This window comes from Colossoma macropomum, unplaced genomic scaffold (genome assembly GCF_904425465.1).
Source record: "Colossoma macropomum unplaced genomic scaffold, Colossoma_macropomum, whole genome shotgun sequence".
Taxonomy (NCBI): Eukaryota; Metazoa; Chordata; class Actinopteri; order Characiformes; family Serrasalmidae; genus Colossoma; species Colossoma macropomum.
This window is the reverse complement of record NW_023494790.1, coordinates 37,466,878-37,484,309: the sequence shown is the minus strand read 5'-3', so window position 1 is coordinate 37,484,309 and position 17,432 is coordinate 37,466,878. Positions and strand designations below refer to the sequence as shown.

Sequence of the window (17,432 nt, the reverse complement as noted above, 5' to 3'; positions counted from 1 at the left end):
CATTGATTTATCTGTCTACTCAGGCTTTAGCAGAGCTCAGTAACACTGAGATTAATAACTGATCATCACATTGATTTATCAGTCTACTCAGGCTTTAGCAGAGCTCAGTAACGCTGAGATTAATAACTGATCATCACATTGATTTATCAGTCTACTCAGGCTTTAGCAGAGCTCAGTAACACTGAGATTAATAACTGATCATCACATTGATTTATCAGTCTACTCAGGCTTTAGCAGAGCTCATTAACACTGAGATTAATAACTGATCATCACATTGATTTATCAGTCTACTCAGGCTTTAGCAGAGCTCAGTAACACTGAGATTAATAACTGATCATCACATTGATTTATCAGTCTACTCAGGCTTTAGCAGGGACTTCAGTGTTTGTAAAGAAGCTGTTAATTGAGTTGCTCTTTAGAATTCGTCTAATGAGCATTTTTTCTACAAGGAGGCTCTCAAATCAAATAAAACAAATAAATACATACACAAAAGAAAGACAAAGGGGGAAAGGAGAGAAGGGATGTCGTGGTAATATATAGCTTAGAAAATGTCATGTTTCCTGTATAAATAACACAAGCTTACAGCTATATGTACTCTTCATTAAAGACTGCACAAAAAGAAGAAGTTCCCTTTTAAAGATCAAAAACAGAGAAGGGGCTTTAGTATTCTATATTTGTGCAGAAAATATTTTGCCAAGAAAATGACATCATCTCTACATGCAGTAACACTAATAACAAATTTAATCATATGGAAGTGTAACAAAGAAACGTTAAAACAAATATTGTTGGTGTATGTTGGAGAGTTGTTCACATGTGCATATATATATATATATATAGGTGCACTTTGTAGTTCTACAGTTACAGACTGTAGTCCATCTGTTTCTCTGCATACTTTGTTAGCCCCCTTTTACCCTGTTCTTCAGTGGTCAGGACCCGCATGGACCCTCACAGAGCAGGTACTATTTGGGTGGTGGATCATTCTCAGCACTGCAGTAACACTGACGTGGTGGTGGTGTGTTAGTGTCTGTTGTGCTGGTCTGAGTGGATCAGACACAGCAGTGCTGCTGGAGTTTTTAAACACTGTGTCCACTCACTGTCCACTCTATTAGACACTCCTACCTTGTCAGTCCACCTTGTAGATGTAAAGTCAGAGACAATAGCTCATCTGCTGCTGCACAGTCTGTGTTGGTCATCCTCTAGTCCTTCATCAGTGGTCACAGGACGCTGCCCTCAGGACGCTGCTGGCTGGATATTTTTGGTTGGTGGACTATTCTCAGTCCAGCAGTGACACTGAGGTGTTTAAAAACTCCAGCAGCACTGCTGTGTCTGATCAGATGGACTACAGTCTGTAACTGTGGAACTACAAAATGCACCTATATAGTAAGTGGAGCTGATAAAATGGACAATGAGCGTTGAATATTTGCATTTTAATTGTAAAAGAAAACTGTAGAGTTTCTAATTTTCTGTGTATGTAACTGCTGGGTAAGCATAACTGTTCGGCCGGCGCTGGAGGGGCGGGGCCAAAGTCCTGCTGCGTCTGTCATAGCGGGAAGGGGAGTGGTTATATCCATAGGCCACGCCCCTCCAATTCCCCGCCGAGCGGCGTCACCGCGCGCATTCCTAGCCCATATTTGGCCTCGTCGGTAGAAACGGGGGCGCAGAGCGGAGTCAGCCGGCGGGTACAGTCTGGAGAAACAGGGCAGCGAAGTTGTTGTCAGGCTTTTCTGCCGTTTCTGTTGCGGAATTAACGTTTATTAACCGGTTGGGGACACGAAGGAATGCCGTTAAAACACCGCAGAGCCGCCGCCTCCGTTAGCTTAGCATAGGCTAACTGCTCGCCTCAGCTTCTGAGGGGTGAACGAGAAGCACCACCTCTGAGATTTAACACGTTATAACGAGAAAGTTACACAGCAGAAGGCTTGGTGTGTCTTCTGTGGCACACAAGAGCCTGGCTGTGCGCACTAAATGACTAATAAACACGACGAGCCTCTTCTGTCCAACCCCAGTTGAACCGAAGCCTGAAAACCTAAAGGGGAATTCCACCGATTTTTCAGAATTTCTTTTTAGTTTTTGCATAATTCCCTCGTTGCAATGCAGTCATTCAGAGTGGTTTGGTCTGAAACGGTTCGTTGTAGAGAAAGTTCTCAGATGTCTTTACAGTGGTGGTGATAGGAAACAGGGGTCACCATGACTACAACACAAATATAGACATTTTATTTACTACTCAAAACCACCAGTGAACCTACACGAGTCTTCTGGATTTATATGTAATGTTGATGATGGTAAAATCTGAGTAGGTTTTCTTTGGGGACTATTTTTCCTCAGGACACTCTGCACTATAAATGGATTAACGACGTTTTAGGCCAAAACTTTATCGCAAAACAATGTTTAGGCATCAGGCGGTGAATTCATAACCATTTTTGTATAATAACTGTCTGTGAGGGAGCTTTTAGAGGCCTTAAACTCTTCAGACGTCTGGTTCCTATCACCACCACTGTGAGCAATTCTGAACGGAGCCTTTAACATCAAACTACTGTGAATGACTCTATATTTTAACCATTCAATTATGTGGAACTTTTGAAAAAATGGTGAAGTTCCCCTTTCAGATAGAACAAGCAGAAGTCCATGACACATGTATTTGATCAGAGAAGTTCTGCTTTCACATCCTGAAGTCTCAGATACCAGCACCAGGTGCTGGATGTCTTCTTATGCAGAAGATCTTCGGCCTCTGCTTGTTTAAGCCTTTTATGCAAAATTGCCTGATAATTTTATCTTTATAAAATTATCTCGAGATAATTTTCTCAGAACAGTTATCCCAAGACATTTTTTTATAGAAAAACCCATGTCATCTTTATACCCATGTCCTTCCGGGGGGTTTCCATAGCGTCAAATGCCAGCTATGTTGGATCTAGAGCTGTTTATTTACTGGGCCAAAAGAAAAATCCTACAGCCCCTCATTTTCTGCAAAATCCAAATTTGCTTGCAGCATTTGGTTGTATCCAAAAAAGGTTCTTCTACAGTACGGAAAGGAATTCATGCCTGATTGAAAAGCCGTCGTTACAGTGGAAAAAACATGAAATGCAAAGCACACATGACATTTTTCAATAGTGACATGCAGAATATGTGCCAAAAAGAAAAACAAACCCTCTATTACCCATGTGTCAAACACAAGGCCTGTGGACCACAATCCTGTCTGGCCCACAAAAGTATTTGAATTTTCTATTAATATTAGCCTGTTTCACAGTGCGCTGCACTACAGTCCCCAGCATGCACTGCAACGTGCACTGTAATGTGCTCTGACTCTCCTACTCCAAAAATTCGGGACAGCGGTTACACCTCAGTTCTACACAATTCTACACAATTCCACACCAGTCATATCAGCAAACAATTAATTGCAGCTCAGAAATTGAGCCCAAGTCTTAATGAACTTGCAGTAAAAGACAGGATTTCAGGTGTTCAAGCAAATAGGTAGGTTTAAAAGTCTGAGCTCCTGGGGACATTTAAAATGTCCAAGTGTCCATGTAATATTTCAAGGCCTACTACAAGTGTCTATAATTTACTGTTGACGTTTTTGTGTATTTTGAATAAACAATGGTCAGTTCAGTTCACAGCAAAATCCATCCATCCATCCATCATCTAAACCGCTTATCCTTCTGGGTCGCGGTGGGGTGCTGGAGCCTATCCCAGCTGTCATCGGGCGGAAGGCAGGATACACCCTGGACAGGTCGCCAGTCCATCGCAGGGCAGACAAACAGACATATACATCCACACACACACACTCACACCTAGGGGCAATTTAGCACGTCCAATTGACCTGACTGCATGTTTTTGGACTGTGGGAGGAAACCCACGCAGACACGGGGAGAACATGCAAACTCCACACAGAAACAACCCTGGTCACCCAGCTGGGAATCGAACCCAGGCCATTCTTGCTGTGAGGCGACAGCGCTACCCACTGCGCCACCGTGCCGCCCTTCACAGCAAAATGTTAATTAAAAATGAATTAAAAAACAGAGGCGTTCTCTGGCCCACAGATTTGTTGAGATTTCTTAATAAGGCCCTTTCAGTGGTTGAGTCTGACACCCCTGCTCTTTTACATTGTTTTCATTTCACATACTTTTAATTTTAAAATGAACTGCTGAACTGGTCGGAACTGAATACAATCCACTTTAAAATGTAATGAATGCACGGCTGTTTTGCGGTACTCTAAACTGACTTGCCTCATTGAGGTGCAGTCATAACAGTGAAAACAGTGGAATGCAGTGCACACATGACGTTTTTCCATAGTGACATGACGAATATGTGCCAAAATGAAAAACAAACCCTCTATTACACTGTTTCCACGTTGTTTGACTTCTTTTTTGCACTTCAAATGTATTTGGCTCATTGAAATGCAACCAAATGTGCCAACATTAAAAGATGCATTAAAAGATTACATTGTTTTAATGTTGTTTAAAGTTCTGCAATATTTTCCTGGCTTTATTACATTTCAAGGCAGATTGTATTCAATTCTGACACAAATTCTGGATTTTTTAAAATGCGATCCTCCTGCAATGTTTTTCAGTACAGATTGCAAAAGTGACATGAAAGCAGTGTAATAGAGGGCTTGTTTTCTCTGCATGTCACTATGGAAAAATGATGTCATGTGTGCGTTGCATTTCACGTTTCCACTGCAGTAGCTGCTTTTCACGAATTCCTCTCCATACTATAGACTTCAGATCTCATGTTATCAGTGAACTAATCTGCAATATTTAGACAGTGACACAATTGTCCATGTCTTTCTGTTGCTAGAAGTGTTTTATAGGGAGTTGAGATAAAGATTAAGAAGTTAATCTTCAACGTTTCAGCTCATAAGACTTTGTTCCAGAGTGCTTTCATGTATTTTTAGTCATTGAGTCACATGCTGAACGCTCCGAGGTCATGCTGGTGTACTTAGTTGTGTTTGACACGTTTTTCCTTCATGACTGAAACGGTCATCCACTGCTGTAAGTCTTTTATTATTGCTCATCTCACCAGTGCATTCTTGAGTCCTGACAACATACAAAGCAGTTGGTTTCTCTGGCCAGATTTGACACGTCTAATGCTGTGGCTCTGTCTCTGACTTTATGTTGATTTCAGCCTGCTGTCCTGGCATCGACTCTTCCTTCAGCCCTCGTGTTGAGACCAGAGCTGGGTTATGAGGAGCCTGGCCTCTTCCTATTTCCACCATTATATCAAAAACATGACTGCAAAATGCCAGAGGGTGCCCGCGAGCGAGTCCTCAATGAATGGGAGTAAATGGAGCTAAGCGGCTAAAAACGAAAAGTTAAAATAGTTTCTAATCACTTGCCCAGAACTTTCTCCTTTCTCCTCTGTACAAGTTCTCTGGAATTTCCACTCTGTAATGTCTTCTAAGTTTCTCAAACGCTAGAGGGCGCTCCCGAGTGAGTCCAAAATGAATAGGTTAAGATGAAGCATTTGAGCAAAATCATAGTTTATAAATGCTGAAACATTTTTAATGTAAAATTAATCAATCATTCATTTCCTGAACACAGAACAGGATTAAACATTTTAACACTGCTGTTATATTTTTAAGAGGTTTTGAACTCGAGCTATAGCAGTTTAAAACAGTGCCTGTACGTCAATGACGTCTGTGAGCGCGAACAGCCAATGAGCTGCTCCGCTCGCCAACCAATGAGCACTCAGTAGCAGTAATGCTAACCAATCAGCACTCAGTAGCAGTAATGCCAGCGTTCTGCTGCCCAAAACCCGTTTGCTGTGGAAAAAAGGAAACAAACGGGTGAGTTTTCTTTGCTTTTTTAGTGAAACACATCCTTCTACTTTCTCAAATTAAAGGAAAGTTCTGAATAAGTTATTAGAAACTATTTTAACTTTCGTTTAAAGCCGTTGAGCTCCATTTACTCCCATTCACTGAGGACTCGCTCGCGGGCGCCCTCTGCTGTCTAGCAGTCCTGTTTTTGATATAACGGGGGAAATAGGAAGTGGCCAGGCTCCTCATTAACCGGCTCTGATACTATCAACAGGTCTCTATGATACAAGTACCACAAGTAGAATCCACTCTCGGCCTTTTGTCAGCTCTTTCTTGAACTAACACGGCAGCAAGACAAGAAACAAGTGTCCGGTTACTTTCAGTCCCCTAAGTTGTAAGATTACATCAATTCTAGAACACCCAGCTGCTTATTTCATACAGTCACAGAGCATGTAAACGTCAACCAGTGTGTAGTTGTAAATGAATAAAAAAAGATGATGTCATAATAGTCTGACATCCAATCAGCTACATGTTACTATACCAACTGCATACTAACATGTAGCTTATTGGACGTCAGCCCATTATGACATCATATTTGAATTTATTTTGTAAAAATTATCAGATTTTTTTCCTCCAGTTTCTTCTTAAACAGTTTATTTTTGCCAAGTCCGTTCAAACCTGCTTGCAAATTCTCAGTAAACACAAATATTATGACACCACACACACACACACTGATCAGCCATAACATTAAAACCACCTCGTTTCTACACTCACTGTCCATTTTATCAGCTCCACTGACCATACAGGAGCACTTTGTAGTTCTACAGTTACAGACTGTAGTCCATCTGTTTCTCTGATACTTTGTTACCCTGTTCTTCAATGGTCAAGACCCCCACAGAGCAGGTACTATTTGGGTGGTGGGTCATTCTCAGCACTGCAGTGACACTGACGTGGTGGAGTGTGTGTTGCGCTGGTGCGAGTGGATCAGACACAGCAGTGCTGCTGGACTGAGAACCGTCCACCAACCAAAAACACGAGCTATTGTCTCTGACTTTACATCTACAAGGTGGACTGACAAGGTAGGAGTGTCTAATAGAGTGGACAGTGTTTAAAAACTCCAGCAGCACTGCAGTGTCTGATCCACTCGCACCAGCACAACACACACTAACACACCACCACCACGTCAGTGTCACTGCAGTGCTGAGAATGATCCACCACCAAAACAGTACCTGCTCTGTGGGGGTCCTGTGGGGGTCTTGACCACTGAAGAACAGGGTAAAAGGGGGCTAACAAAGTATGCAGATGGACTACAGTCTGTAATTGTAGAACTACAAAGAGCTCCTAAATGGTCAGTGGAGCTGATAAAATGGACAGTGAATGTAGAAACAAGGAGGTGGTTTTAATGCTAAGGCTGATCAGTGTATGAAAATACATCATAATGTTGGTATTTTTGCAGTATCACCCACCCTTACCAAGCATTCCTACATGAGTCACCCCAAAATAGATGTACAAACCCTTGAATTAAAGCAGACAATCTACCATTTAACTTGTCAGTGCTTCATGTTAAATACAATGCACTGGAACACAGAGCCAACCAACAGCTGGCTGCTTCTGATTTGTATCTCATTTCTAATATAATACAATATATAATGCTTTTTGCAAGGGTAATTTTGTGCATGTGGTCTTTGCTGCGTATCTGCTCTCTGGGCTGACCTAGTGGACCATGGTCTCCACAAATGAAAGGATTTCCTTCAATCATTTCAGTACTTTTTCTGGGTTTACAAATCCATTCGCTCTCTCACTGAAGCACTAGTTACACTAGTAAGAAGAGGCTGATTTGGGAATCATACTGAAACGGTTATTTTACTGATTTATTTTTATTAATTATTCTCATCCTGGCTTCCTTTACTTGTCTTCATAAAACCTCTTTGGTCTCCAGACACCAAGAGCACAAGTAAGGTCTGTAATATAGACTTGTCCCATTGTGTATGTCCTAATACAGCAAATTAATACAAGCTGTAAAATAGGGATTCGCAGTTAACTGTACAATTATGTTCCTAATATGCAAAACATACAACATAACCTTTAAAGGAAGTGTAAAAAAAAAAATACCCACCCCCATCTCCTTATCAAGACACGTTTGGCATCTGAAGTTTGCTTCTTTAGCTTGTCACTCGAGCTATAAGGCTAATGTAGCTAAGTACTGGAAGCTTGAAGTCCACCAATATTTACCAAGCTGCTTTCTAAATCGCACATTTAGAAACTGTTGAACTATAAAAAGGTAACTTTACCAAAATGTGTTGAGATGTAAACAAAGTCATTCTGAGTGGTTTGATGTGAAATGGCTCATTGTAGGGAAACCTACAGGCTCAGATTTCTTTACAGTGGTGGTGATGGGAACCAGGGGTCACCATGTCTACAACACCATTTTATTCGCTCTCCAAAAACCTCCAGAACCTATTTGTGTCTTTTGAGTTTTATATGTAATGTTGATGGTAAACTAATAGTAAATCAGGGAATAAAAAAGTTTTCTTTTGCTTCACAACCCCCTGCATGTACCCCTCCACCATAAACATATTAAAAAAAAACAAAACAAAAAAAAAAACATTTTAAGCCAAAAGCTTCTCAAGACTATCATTAAATCATGTGTCAGACACCAGGCAGTGTATTCATAACCATTCCACTCAAACTTTTTACTGACGTGGGGATTTCGGGTTGGGTTAAGAATAGCATTAGACTACACAGCATTCTGAAGGGAGACTCTCCATTGAAACTCGTCCAGAACTAGACTTGATCCCTGTCTGGGAAACCAAACCTGACAGTAATTAAACTCTTCAGACGTCTGGTTCCTATTACCACCACTATGAGCAACTGTGACTCAGTGAGATTCTCTAGGATGGCGCCTTTCACATCAAAACACTCTGAATAACTACTTCTTAAGTATTTAATTATGCAGTGTGTTTGAAAAATTCGTGTAATTCCTTCTTAAGTAAATCTCAAACAGACCTGCCTGTGAGGTTTCTGACACTGTGTGACATGATTTTGTCTATGAAAATGGACGAAAGTGTCGCACAGCTAAAAACAGAAGTAACAGCCACCTAGAAACCTTAAAGTTGCCTGTTCTTTGTTTTTTTTGTACATTTAAATTTTCATCTTTAATTGTGAGTTAGCTCATGAAATGCAGTCAAGCACTAACTAGACACACTACCAGAAATAAATGAGGAAATGTGAACTTGAATTGTGTAAAATTATGATTTAATATAACCGCCTAAAAGGGTTGTTTCCTAAATGCTTAAATCACAAACAAACAAAAAAAAAGATAAATTAGATAATGCACTATTCATCAGTTTAGGGCTAGACTGAGATATATAAAATGAGCAAAGCCAAAAACTTTCTCTCCAAAAAGAAAGAGAAGAAACCCACACGTTTTCAACACAAATTCAAATGTAAATTCTCGAGCATATCCACAACTTGGCCCAATAACAGAACATGTCAAAGCCCAAAAGTGTAAGAGTCGACCGCTTTTTCTCGTCCTTTTCTTCTATTGTTTTTTTTTCTTTTGAAGTAAACTAACAACACAAATGGTGACAGCAGCCTTTTAGATGCACAGCTACACGCTAAAGAAGCCCAGTGTCGTTCGGCTGAAAGAAAATGAGGTCAGTCAGTGGAGCCAGTGCGCTGGAAGTCAGTGAGATTGAAATGAGCCTCAGTCCTGAATGAGTAAATTACATGGTCTATATAACATTAAATTGGATTTCTTTGTGTAGGTTTGTGTGGACACACTGAGGAGTGGCGGATTCAGTTCAGTTCGACTGCGGGTGACAATATGCCCCGTTTGGTTTTATTAAACCCCTAAACCCCTTTAAGTACTCAGTCCGGGTGTATTGGACCCTTCCGTGTAACAGAGCACTCGGTTCTTCTCCTCCTCTTTTCCTCCACTCATTCCTCTCTTCTGTCCGCTCTTACTGCACTGACTGCTCGTTGGCCGTGCTGCCAGAGTCCTGAGGCTTCATGACGTCAGGAAGCTCTGGAGGGTTGGAGAACGGCTCCACCTGCAGGGGCTCAAACGCATCATCTATAGAGGAGAAGAGAGAAAGAAAGAGAATGATCATATTAAGATAAGCATCTCCGAAACCAGGGCTAAGTAACACAAGTTCCCCCCCCCCACTACTTTTTATATAACAGCTTAATTTAGTAAACTATTACATGTTAGTAACACACACATTATATATATATATATATATATATATATATGAAACACGTCACAATATGCTTTTCTGAGCACATTGTGGATATTGTCAGTACCTAAAAACAATTTCCAACTGCATATTTGACTACAAAGAGAGCATAATTAGACCTGATTATGTGGATTCAGTGCAGCGCATTATGCGCAGTGTTGAAAATAAATGACTTTGTCTTTTCCAATAACATTTAGGACCCTTATTAGTCCCACAACCAGGAAATTTCATCTCTGCATTTTGACCCATCCATGCAGTGAAACACCACATACACACTAGTGAACACACACACTAGGGGGCAGTGAGCACACCTGCCCAGAGAGGTGGGCAGCCCTATCCTGGGACACTTGCCCGGAGAGCAGTTGGGGGTTAGGTGTCTTGCTCAAGGGCACTTCAGTCACAGGGCTGGTTCCCTAACCTCCAGCCCACGACTGCCCCTCCGGCAGTCGGCTATGAATGCAGTGAAATGAATGAAATGCAGACTTTTGTATTAGCCCACCACCGCCTGAACTTTCTGCTCTCCTGGAGTTGAATAAATAAACCATCAAATATTAAGATGACAGTACTGATGGGATTCCAATATAATGCGTCTCTAATTATTTATATTACAACAATGTAGGGAAATATTTAATCATGTACAGGGACTGATTCCTCAAAGTGGATTAATATCCTGGAATATGTATTGCAGACACTGCATGCATCAATATAAATGCAGAAGCACAGCTTTGTATATATTGTGCAGTCCTAATAGTTATTGAATAATGTGCACTAAATATTAAGACTTATGTTTAATAGCTTAATTAATAAGCCAGGAGAAAAGTGTTTAAGAATAAAAGTCTGCAGTAAAAGAGGGAATTAAAGGGAACAATAGTAAACTTCCGTACCGAACAATAGTGGTGGTGCTGGGATAGTTACGGTTTAGATTACAGTTCTTAGTGTTTACTTCCTGAAATGTTTTGTTGTGACTTCTTAGCAACCAGATTATCCATGTATACAATGGTGGACAGACCAACTACTAACTTATAATCTAGTCTTTGTCATTTAATACATATTCATTTATCAATTTCAGGGCCAGGTTAATTTTAGTTTATTTTATTTTAACTTACTTTTATCAAATTATCAGAATTATTTTCAAAGAATTATAACCAGGCAAGCTGCCCCAAGTTTTAGAATTACTGGTACCCACAGACATCAGGATTACATATGAAAAAAAAAACCTGAGAACAATTAATGCTGACCCACTGCTTCACTTAGCACTTGCAAATTAGTGAATTTTTACACTGTGTCTTTTGGTGTAACTGTATGACCTGAATTATTACAATTATGCAGGATAAGTTTTGACAATATAACATTATTACTCAAAGGCAGATGACAAAGCTAGGAGGAAGACTGAGACATACCGCTGATGCGGAAGGCTAATCCTACTGTAGCTGGAGCCTGTGGTCTGGCTGTTTGGTTGGTGAAACCGGAGTCTCCCAGTGTTTTACTGTCTTCTAGCAGCTGCTCATCCTGAAACACACATACAGGGAACACAATGAGGCCAAGTTGCCAAGCTTCTGCACTGGTACAATGGCACTGTACAGTGGCACCAGCTGTCAAATAGCGTCTTACTGGATGATGGACACAATATGGGTGGGAGAAAACAATCAATTGAATATGTACCCATTGGTAAACTAACAGAATAACAGAACACCAAAGTACATTGTTTTTCCTTGTCCACAAGATGGTGCTGACAAGTATTTTTGGAAGCATAATTTGCAGTGCAACACACCAGCTGCAACAAATCAGCGACACGGCAAGTTTAAATCTGGAGGACAAACAGTCCTCAAGAAACAAGAACTAAGACTATTGTCCACCCAAAACATCCATTAAGTAAAATGTGATTTTGCTGTTCAGCTGATTTCTTCCATTAGACTGAGTCATGTTTCTACTTACACCGCCTGTGGTTCTCACTTGTCCTCTAAAATAAAATACAGGGACCACAGCCATGGTAACACGCATTTTGTTGACATCACAGGAAGTTTATTCTTGCCAGCAGGGAATTTTGACAAACGTTGAGTTGGACTAACAAAAAAGTCGCATGATCGCATGTGTATCAGACTTCAGTACCCCGTAAAGTGACCCCAATCAGAACCAAAACTGTCCAATTCAGTGGGTTTTTGCTGTTCACACTGTCACAAATACAAATCTGTCACCAATATGAAGAAAAGACTTGGGACACTTCAACTCCAGCGTGAACACAGATTAATGCCCAAATTGCGACCAAAGAAACCCACAAATGTGAGAATTTTCTCTGTTAAAAAATTATAATAACCACTGTATTATCTTAGCTTAATGTCGTTTCAATGTATTATGGTTGTTTTCTTCATAATAAGCGTTAAAAAAAATCACTAGTAGTATGCTGATGTTTTGGTAGCTAGCTAGCTAATTTCCTCATTCCACCTTAAATGGTGCAGCAGTTCTGACGCCCGACGCACCAGAATGTAACTGCTGCTCCATTTAAGGTGGAACGGGAAAATTCTAACAAGAAGCTGGCGAATAGCTGACTTCAGCTTCCCATCACTGAAGAATAAGGAGTGGGCCATAATAAATAACTGTAATGCACTGGTCTTCACTCATTTCTCTCCATGTTGCTCATGCTGTTGTGCTCTGCTTTAGTGGTGTAGCAGACTAGGAGTGTTTGACAGCCCTCTGACCATCACATGAGCTCATTAGAGTATTAGGACCACACCTATTAAGCTTAGATAAGCCATGTTTTATATTTCTATCTTGATTTTTTTTCTCTTCCAAACCTTTCTGGATGTATAATAGAACATTTAGTATCATACACACACTTTTAATACTTTACACAGTGTTCTCTGAGACTTTCATAATCTACATTTACATATTTTGAGGAAAATGGAGATGTACGTGTATATAATGCTGCGAATCCAAACTCAAAACAGTAGCTATGAAAAGATTGCTGAGCGTGCTAGGTCATTTAGAACATTTTGTGTGTGTAGTGAAGCACCACTGCATACCTTGTAAAGCCTCTGGTCTTCAGGCGGCCTCTTCAGGATCCCCTCAACGATGCGCTTTAACTCATAAACGGTAGTGGACTCTTTGGCGTCGGTGAAGATTGTTGTCTTATGACGCCTAATCATTAAAAACACGTCCTGGGGAGAGAGACAGAGAGACATTTAGTTCAGACAGCTTTATTTGAAATACTCTTATCACAGTTTCTTATCACGGCTTGTGGCCTACAGACTGTGTACCCACAATAACCCTGTAATGTTCCCAACAAGGTAAACTGACAAACTATCACTGCACTTGGGTCTAGTTTAGAGGACAGCACTCTGATGAAGCCACAGTTCAGCTTGTTACTCTGAATTGCTTGGAAGAATGACACAGACATATATACCTGCATGCGCTCTTTCTAGAAACGACTATCAACAGTTTACATGCAGCCTGATAATCCGTTAATAATCCGACTAATAGCTCAATCGGAACAGAACACATCCATGTAAACACCTCAATCAGAATAGACTAGTTCAACTGAGGCCATTCAGAATACAATTCCTATCCGACTGAACGAGGCGGGTAATCCTGTAAATAATCTGTTAAATAGAAGAATAATATCCATGTAAACACCTGTATCTGATTACATTCCCAATCGGAAAGTTACAGCATTCAACATGGTGGAGCAGAAACTGGTCTGCAGAGGAGACGAAGTTTATGCTCTGATCTTTAAAAGACAGCGGTGGGACGGACGTCCAGCTTATGTGTCTCAGAACACGACGTCTTCCTCTCGGCCTTCTTTAATAAGGACATGTGAAGGACGTTTTCCTGAGTCTGACATCATTTTAAAGGAATTAAAAACACAAGCACTGCTCACTGCTGCTCATCTCACTCTGACTGGACTCTGGATGCTGGTTGTCATGGTAATGTTTAAGCGGTTCTCTACACATGCACGTCATTCTGGATCTGATTACTTGTAGTGAGCATGAAAACAGAGATTTTATCAGATTGTTGAGTAGAGTGAGTATAAACACCTCAGTCTGAATCTATAATCAGAATATATTTAATCAGATTGGTAAAAATCTTTGCATATAAACGCAGCCAGTGTAGAAGCACAGAAATACAGCTTAAGTTTCTGCGTATTCAGTGTTCATGTACCGACACAGCCACAAAGGGGAATTCCACTGATTTCCAAACGTTTCTGCATAAATAAATCTTTCAGAATCATTCAGAGCAGTTTGGTGTGAACCGCTCTGTTCTAGAGAGACTCAGAACTGTTCACAGTGGTGGTGACAGGAACCAGACGTCCCTAGAGTTTAATGCCTCTCAAAGTTCTCTCACTAAATGGTTGCAAATATGTTGCCTAATGCCTTAAACATTGTTTACTGTTAGTTTTTGGCCTAAAATGTGGTGGAAATACTAACAGGGCATTATACAGCAAATTAGTTCTCAAAGAACTATTTTAACCCTATACTGCACGCAATATGAGAGCAATTAAAAAAAAAATTTCATTCACTTTTCGAAAGAATTTATTAAATTCAAAAACATTTTAGAGTATGTTGGCTTGACGCAACATTGTGCAACAATGAGAAGAAATTATACAGAGCTGTGTTCCCTGAAGTGGTGAGACCTGGCTCATGACTGGCTAAATCCATTCCACTATCATGCAGTGTTGCTTCTAGGCAACAAACATATTTACGCAAATTCTCATAACAAAAGGAATTGATACTGAACGTTAAAAAAGAGGTTAAAATGTGCCCAATAAGAGATGACCTATGACCAAGCACATGCTCTGTATTGACGTACTGAAACTCTCCTCTTTATTGTTAATGCTATCATTGTCTTTAAATATGTATAACATTATTGTAAAGTGAGGAAAATGAGTTTGTTACCCTGAGGCAACATTGCGCAACAGAGGGTTAATATTACCAACACTGCATGTAAGAACACAGGAAACATGAATAGGTTCTCACAGAACCTTCCTGAAAGGTAAATAAAATGGCTATAAGTGTGTTGTAGCGATGTGAACACTGATTCCCAACACCACCACTTTTACAGAAATCAGAGTTGGTAGGTTTCTCTTCAGTGCATCACTTCACATCAAACCACTCTGAATGCCTGTTTCCATCTCAATTAATTTTAAATTTTGAAATATCAGTGGAATTTCCCTTTAAGTAGTCAAAATATACATTGCATGGAAGTAAGTCTACTATAAAACTTCAACACAATTACATAATAACACCAGATACAGTGCTTTACTGCTGCCAGTGCAACTTAACTATCACACCTAACAAAGCTTGCTGGTTTGTGGGGGGTATTTCAGTGTAGTTTCTAGTCTTATAATGTCAGTTCAGTGCAGTGTTGCTTGAATGCAGCAAAATTCATTTTTGGCTCCTTATTAACCTCATAATTAAAAAAAAAATGTATGTGGAACAAACATACTAGTAAAAAAACATTTTGTTAAACACAGGCCTCAACAGCAGTGACTTATAAAGAAATCCGGCTTAGGCGTTCATACATCAGTCGTAAAGGCACAGCAACAGAAACAGCATTTTAAAAAAGGGAACCAATTTCAGAGTCAGAACTGTTCACAGTGGCGGTGATAGGAATCAGACGTCCACCTCTAAAAGCTCCCTCACAGAAAGTTACTACATGGTTATGAATACTTGGTGTCTGATATTTTACAGTGGTTTTGTGATAAAGTTCTGGTATAAAACACACTTAATCCATTCATGGTGGAGGGATACATGAAGGGTGTTCTAAGGCAAAATAGTCCCTGAAGAAAACTTTTTTCTTTCTTCACTGTTTTACCATTATCAGCGCTACATATAAAACTCAGAAAACGTGTAGATATATCTATATTTGCATTGTAAACATTGAGACCCCTGGTTCGTATCACCACCACTGTAAAGAAATCTGAGTCTGTAAGCTTCTCAAATGAACCATTTCACATCAAGCCACTCTGAGTGACTGTTTACATCTCAGCCGCTGAATTATACAGAAATTCTGAAAAATCGGTGGAATTCCCCTTTATATCTAAAGGATAAAGAGTGGTTGCAAAATGCAAAAAATGAAATACTAGCTGCTGTTTCTGACACATAAACCCACAAAAAAATAAAATTAAATGTAGGATGTGTGTCGTTTAAGTTAATATCTTCCCCAAGGCAATTTACTTTCATGAAAAGCTCACCTTATATTCCTCACAGGCAGCGACTGCCACATTATTGTATATAAGAATAAATCTGTTACTATTTTTAAACAGTCATGTCTTGCTGAGACTGAACATTAATAAGGGAAGTTCTTTTCCATTAAAACAAATACTGCCCTCCGTTTCGGTTTCGGAGACAACTTAAAGCGAAAATACCAACTGCTCGTTCCACCTTAAATGGTGCAGCAGTTACATTCTGGTGCCTGAGGCGTCTGAACGTCACTGCTGCACCATTTAAGGTGGAACGAGAAAATTCGAACGAGACGCTGACGAATAGAAACCCAACTTCAGCCTAGTCGAACGTAATACGTTTAAAATTAACGGTGCTTTAATAATATCGCCTTTTAGGGTTAGAAAACGTGGCTAATTGATGACTAAAATGTCTCAGTTGCCGTCCAACTCCTTCCAGTGAGTCGGTTAGCAGCGTCAGTAACAACTGACGCTTGGACGGAGCTAATGCTAATTAGCGGCTAGGCTAAGCTAAGCTAAGCTAATCCTGCTGGCTAAGTAAATCGCCGAACGGCTCTCTGTATTCACTGAATACCAAACGGTTTTAGAGGAATATTTGCCGGAGTCGTGTCCCAAATGTTAATCGACTCTGAAAAACGGCTAAATTCAAACGCGCCTTCACTTTTATCGGCAGATTTCCTCGGTTTTGCGGATTGTCATTACTCACCATAGCTGAAGTTTATGCTGCTCCGCTTCTCCACCCACAGAGCTGCGCAACTTACGTACAGCGAGCGTCACTTACGCACCCGAGGGGGGCGGAGGTAAGGCAGCTTGAAAGGGGAACGCCACCAATTTTATCAAATTTCTACATAATTAAATGGTAAAGATGTAAACAGAGTCGTTCAGAGTGGTCTGGTGTGAAATGCTCCGTTCTAGAGAAACGTACCGAGTCAGAATTGTTCACAGTGGTGGTGATAGGAACCAGACGTCCGTTTTGGCTTAAAATGTATTTTAATCCATTTATTTTAATCCATTCATGGCAGAGGTCAACATGCAGGGCATTGTAAATGAAAATAGACCCCTTGTAGTCCCCTGAACGTATTTTCCCATCATCAACATTACATATAAAACTCAGAAGACTCCTGTAGGTTCACTGGTGGTTTTGAATTTTGATAGTAAATAAAATGTCTATATCTGTGTTGTAGTCATGGCGACCCCTGGTTCCTATCACCACCACTGTAAAGACATCTGAGTCTCTACAATCAACCATTTCACACCAAACCAATCTGAA

General features: G+C 40.3%; 1 protein-coding gene across 1 annotated transcript; it reads right to left on the bottom strand.

Annotated features, from left to right (window-relative positions):
• Nucleotides 1-7,606: 7,606 nt before the first annotated feature.
• On the bottom strand, nt 7,607-16,974 carry LOC118809746 (elongin-B-like). Its single transcript, XM_036573294.1, has 4 exons — nt 16,869-16,974; nt 13,008-13,142; nt 11,388-11,496; nt 7,607-9,824 (listed from the first exon to the last, which is right to left on the bottom strand). Exons 1-4 carry the CDS (start codon nt 16,869-16,871, stop codon nt 9,712-9,714), a joined length of 360 nt encoding a protein of 119 aa, XP_036429187.1. The 5' UTR covers nt 16,872-16,974; the 3' UTR covers nt 7,607-9,711.
• Nucleotides 16,975-17,432: the final 458 nt, after the last annotated feature.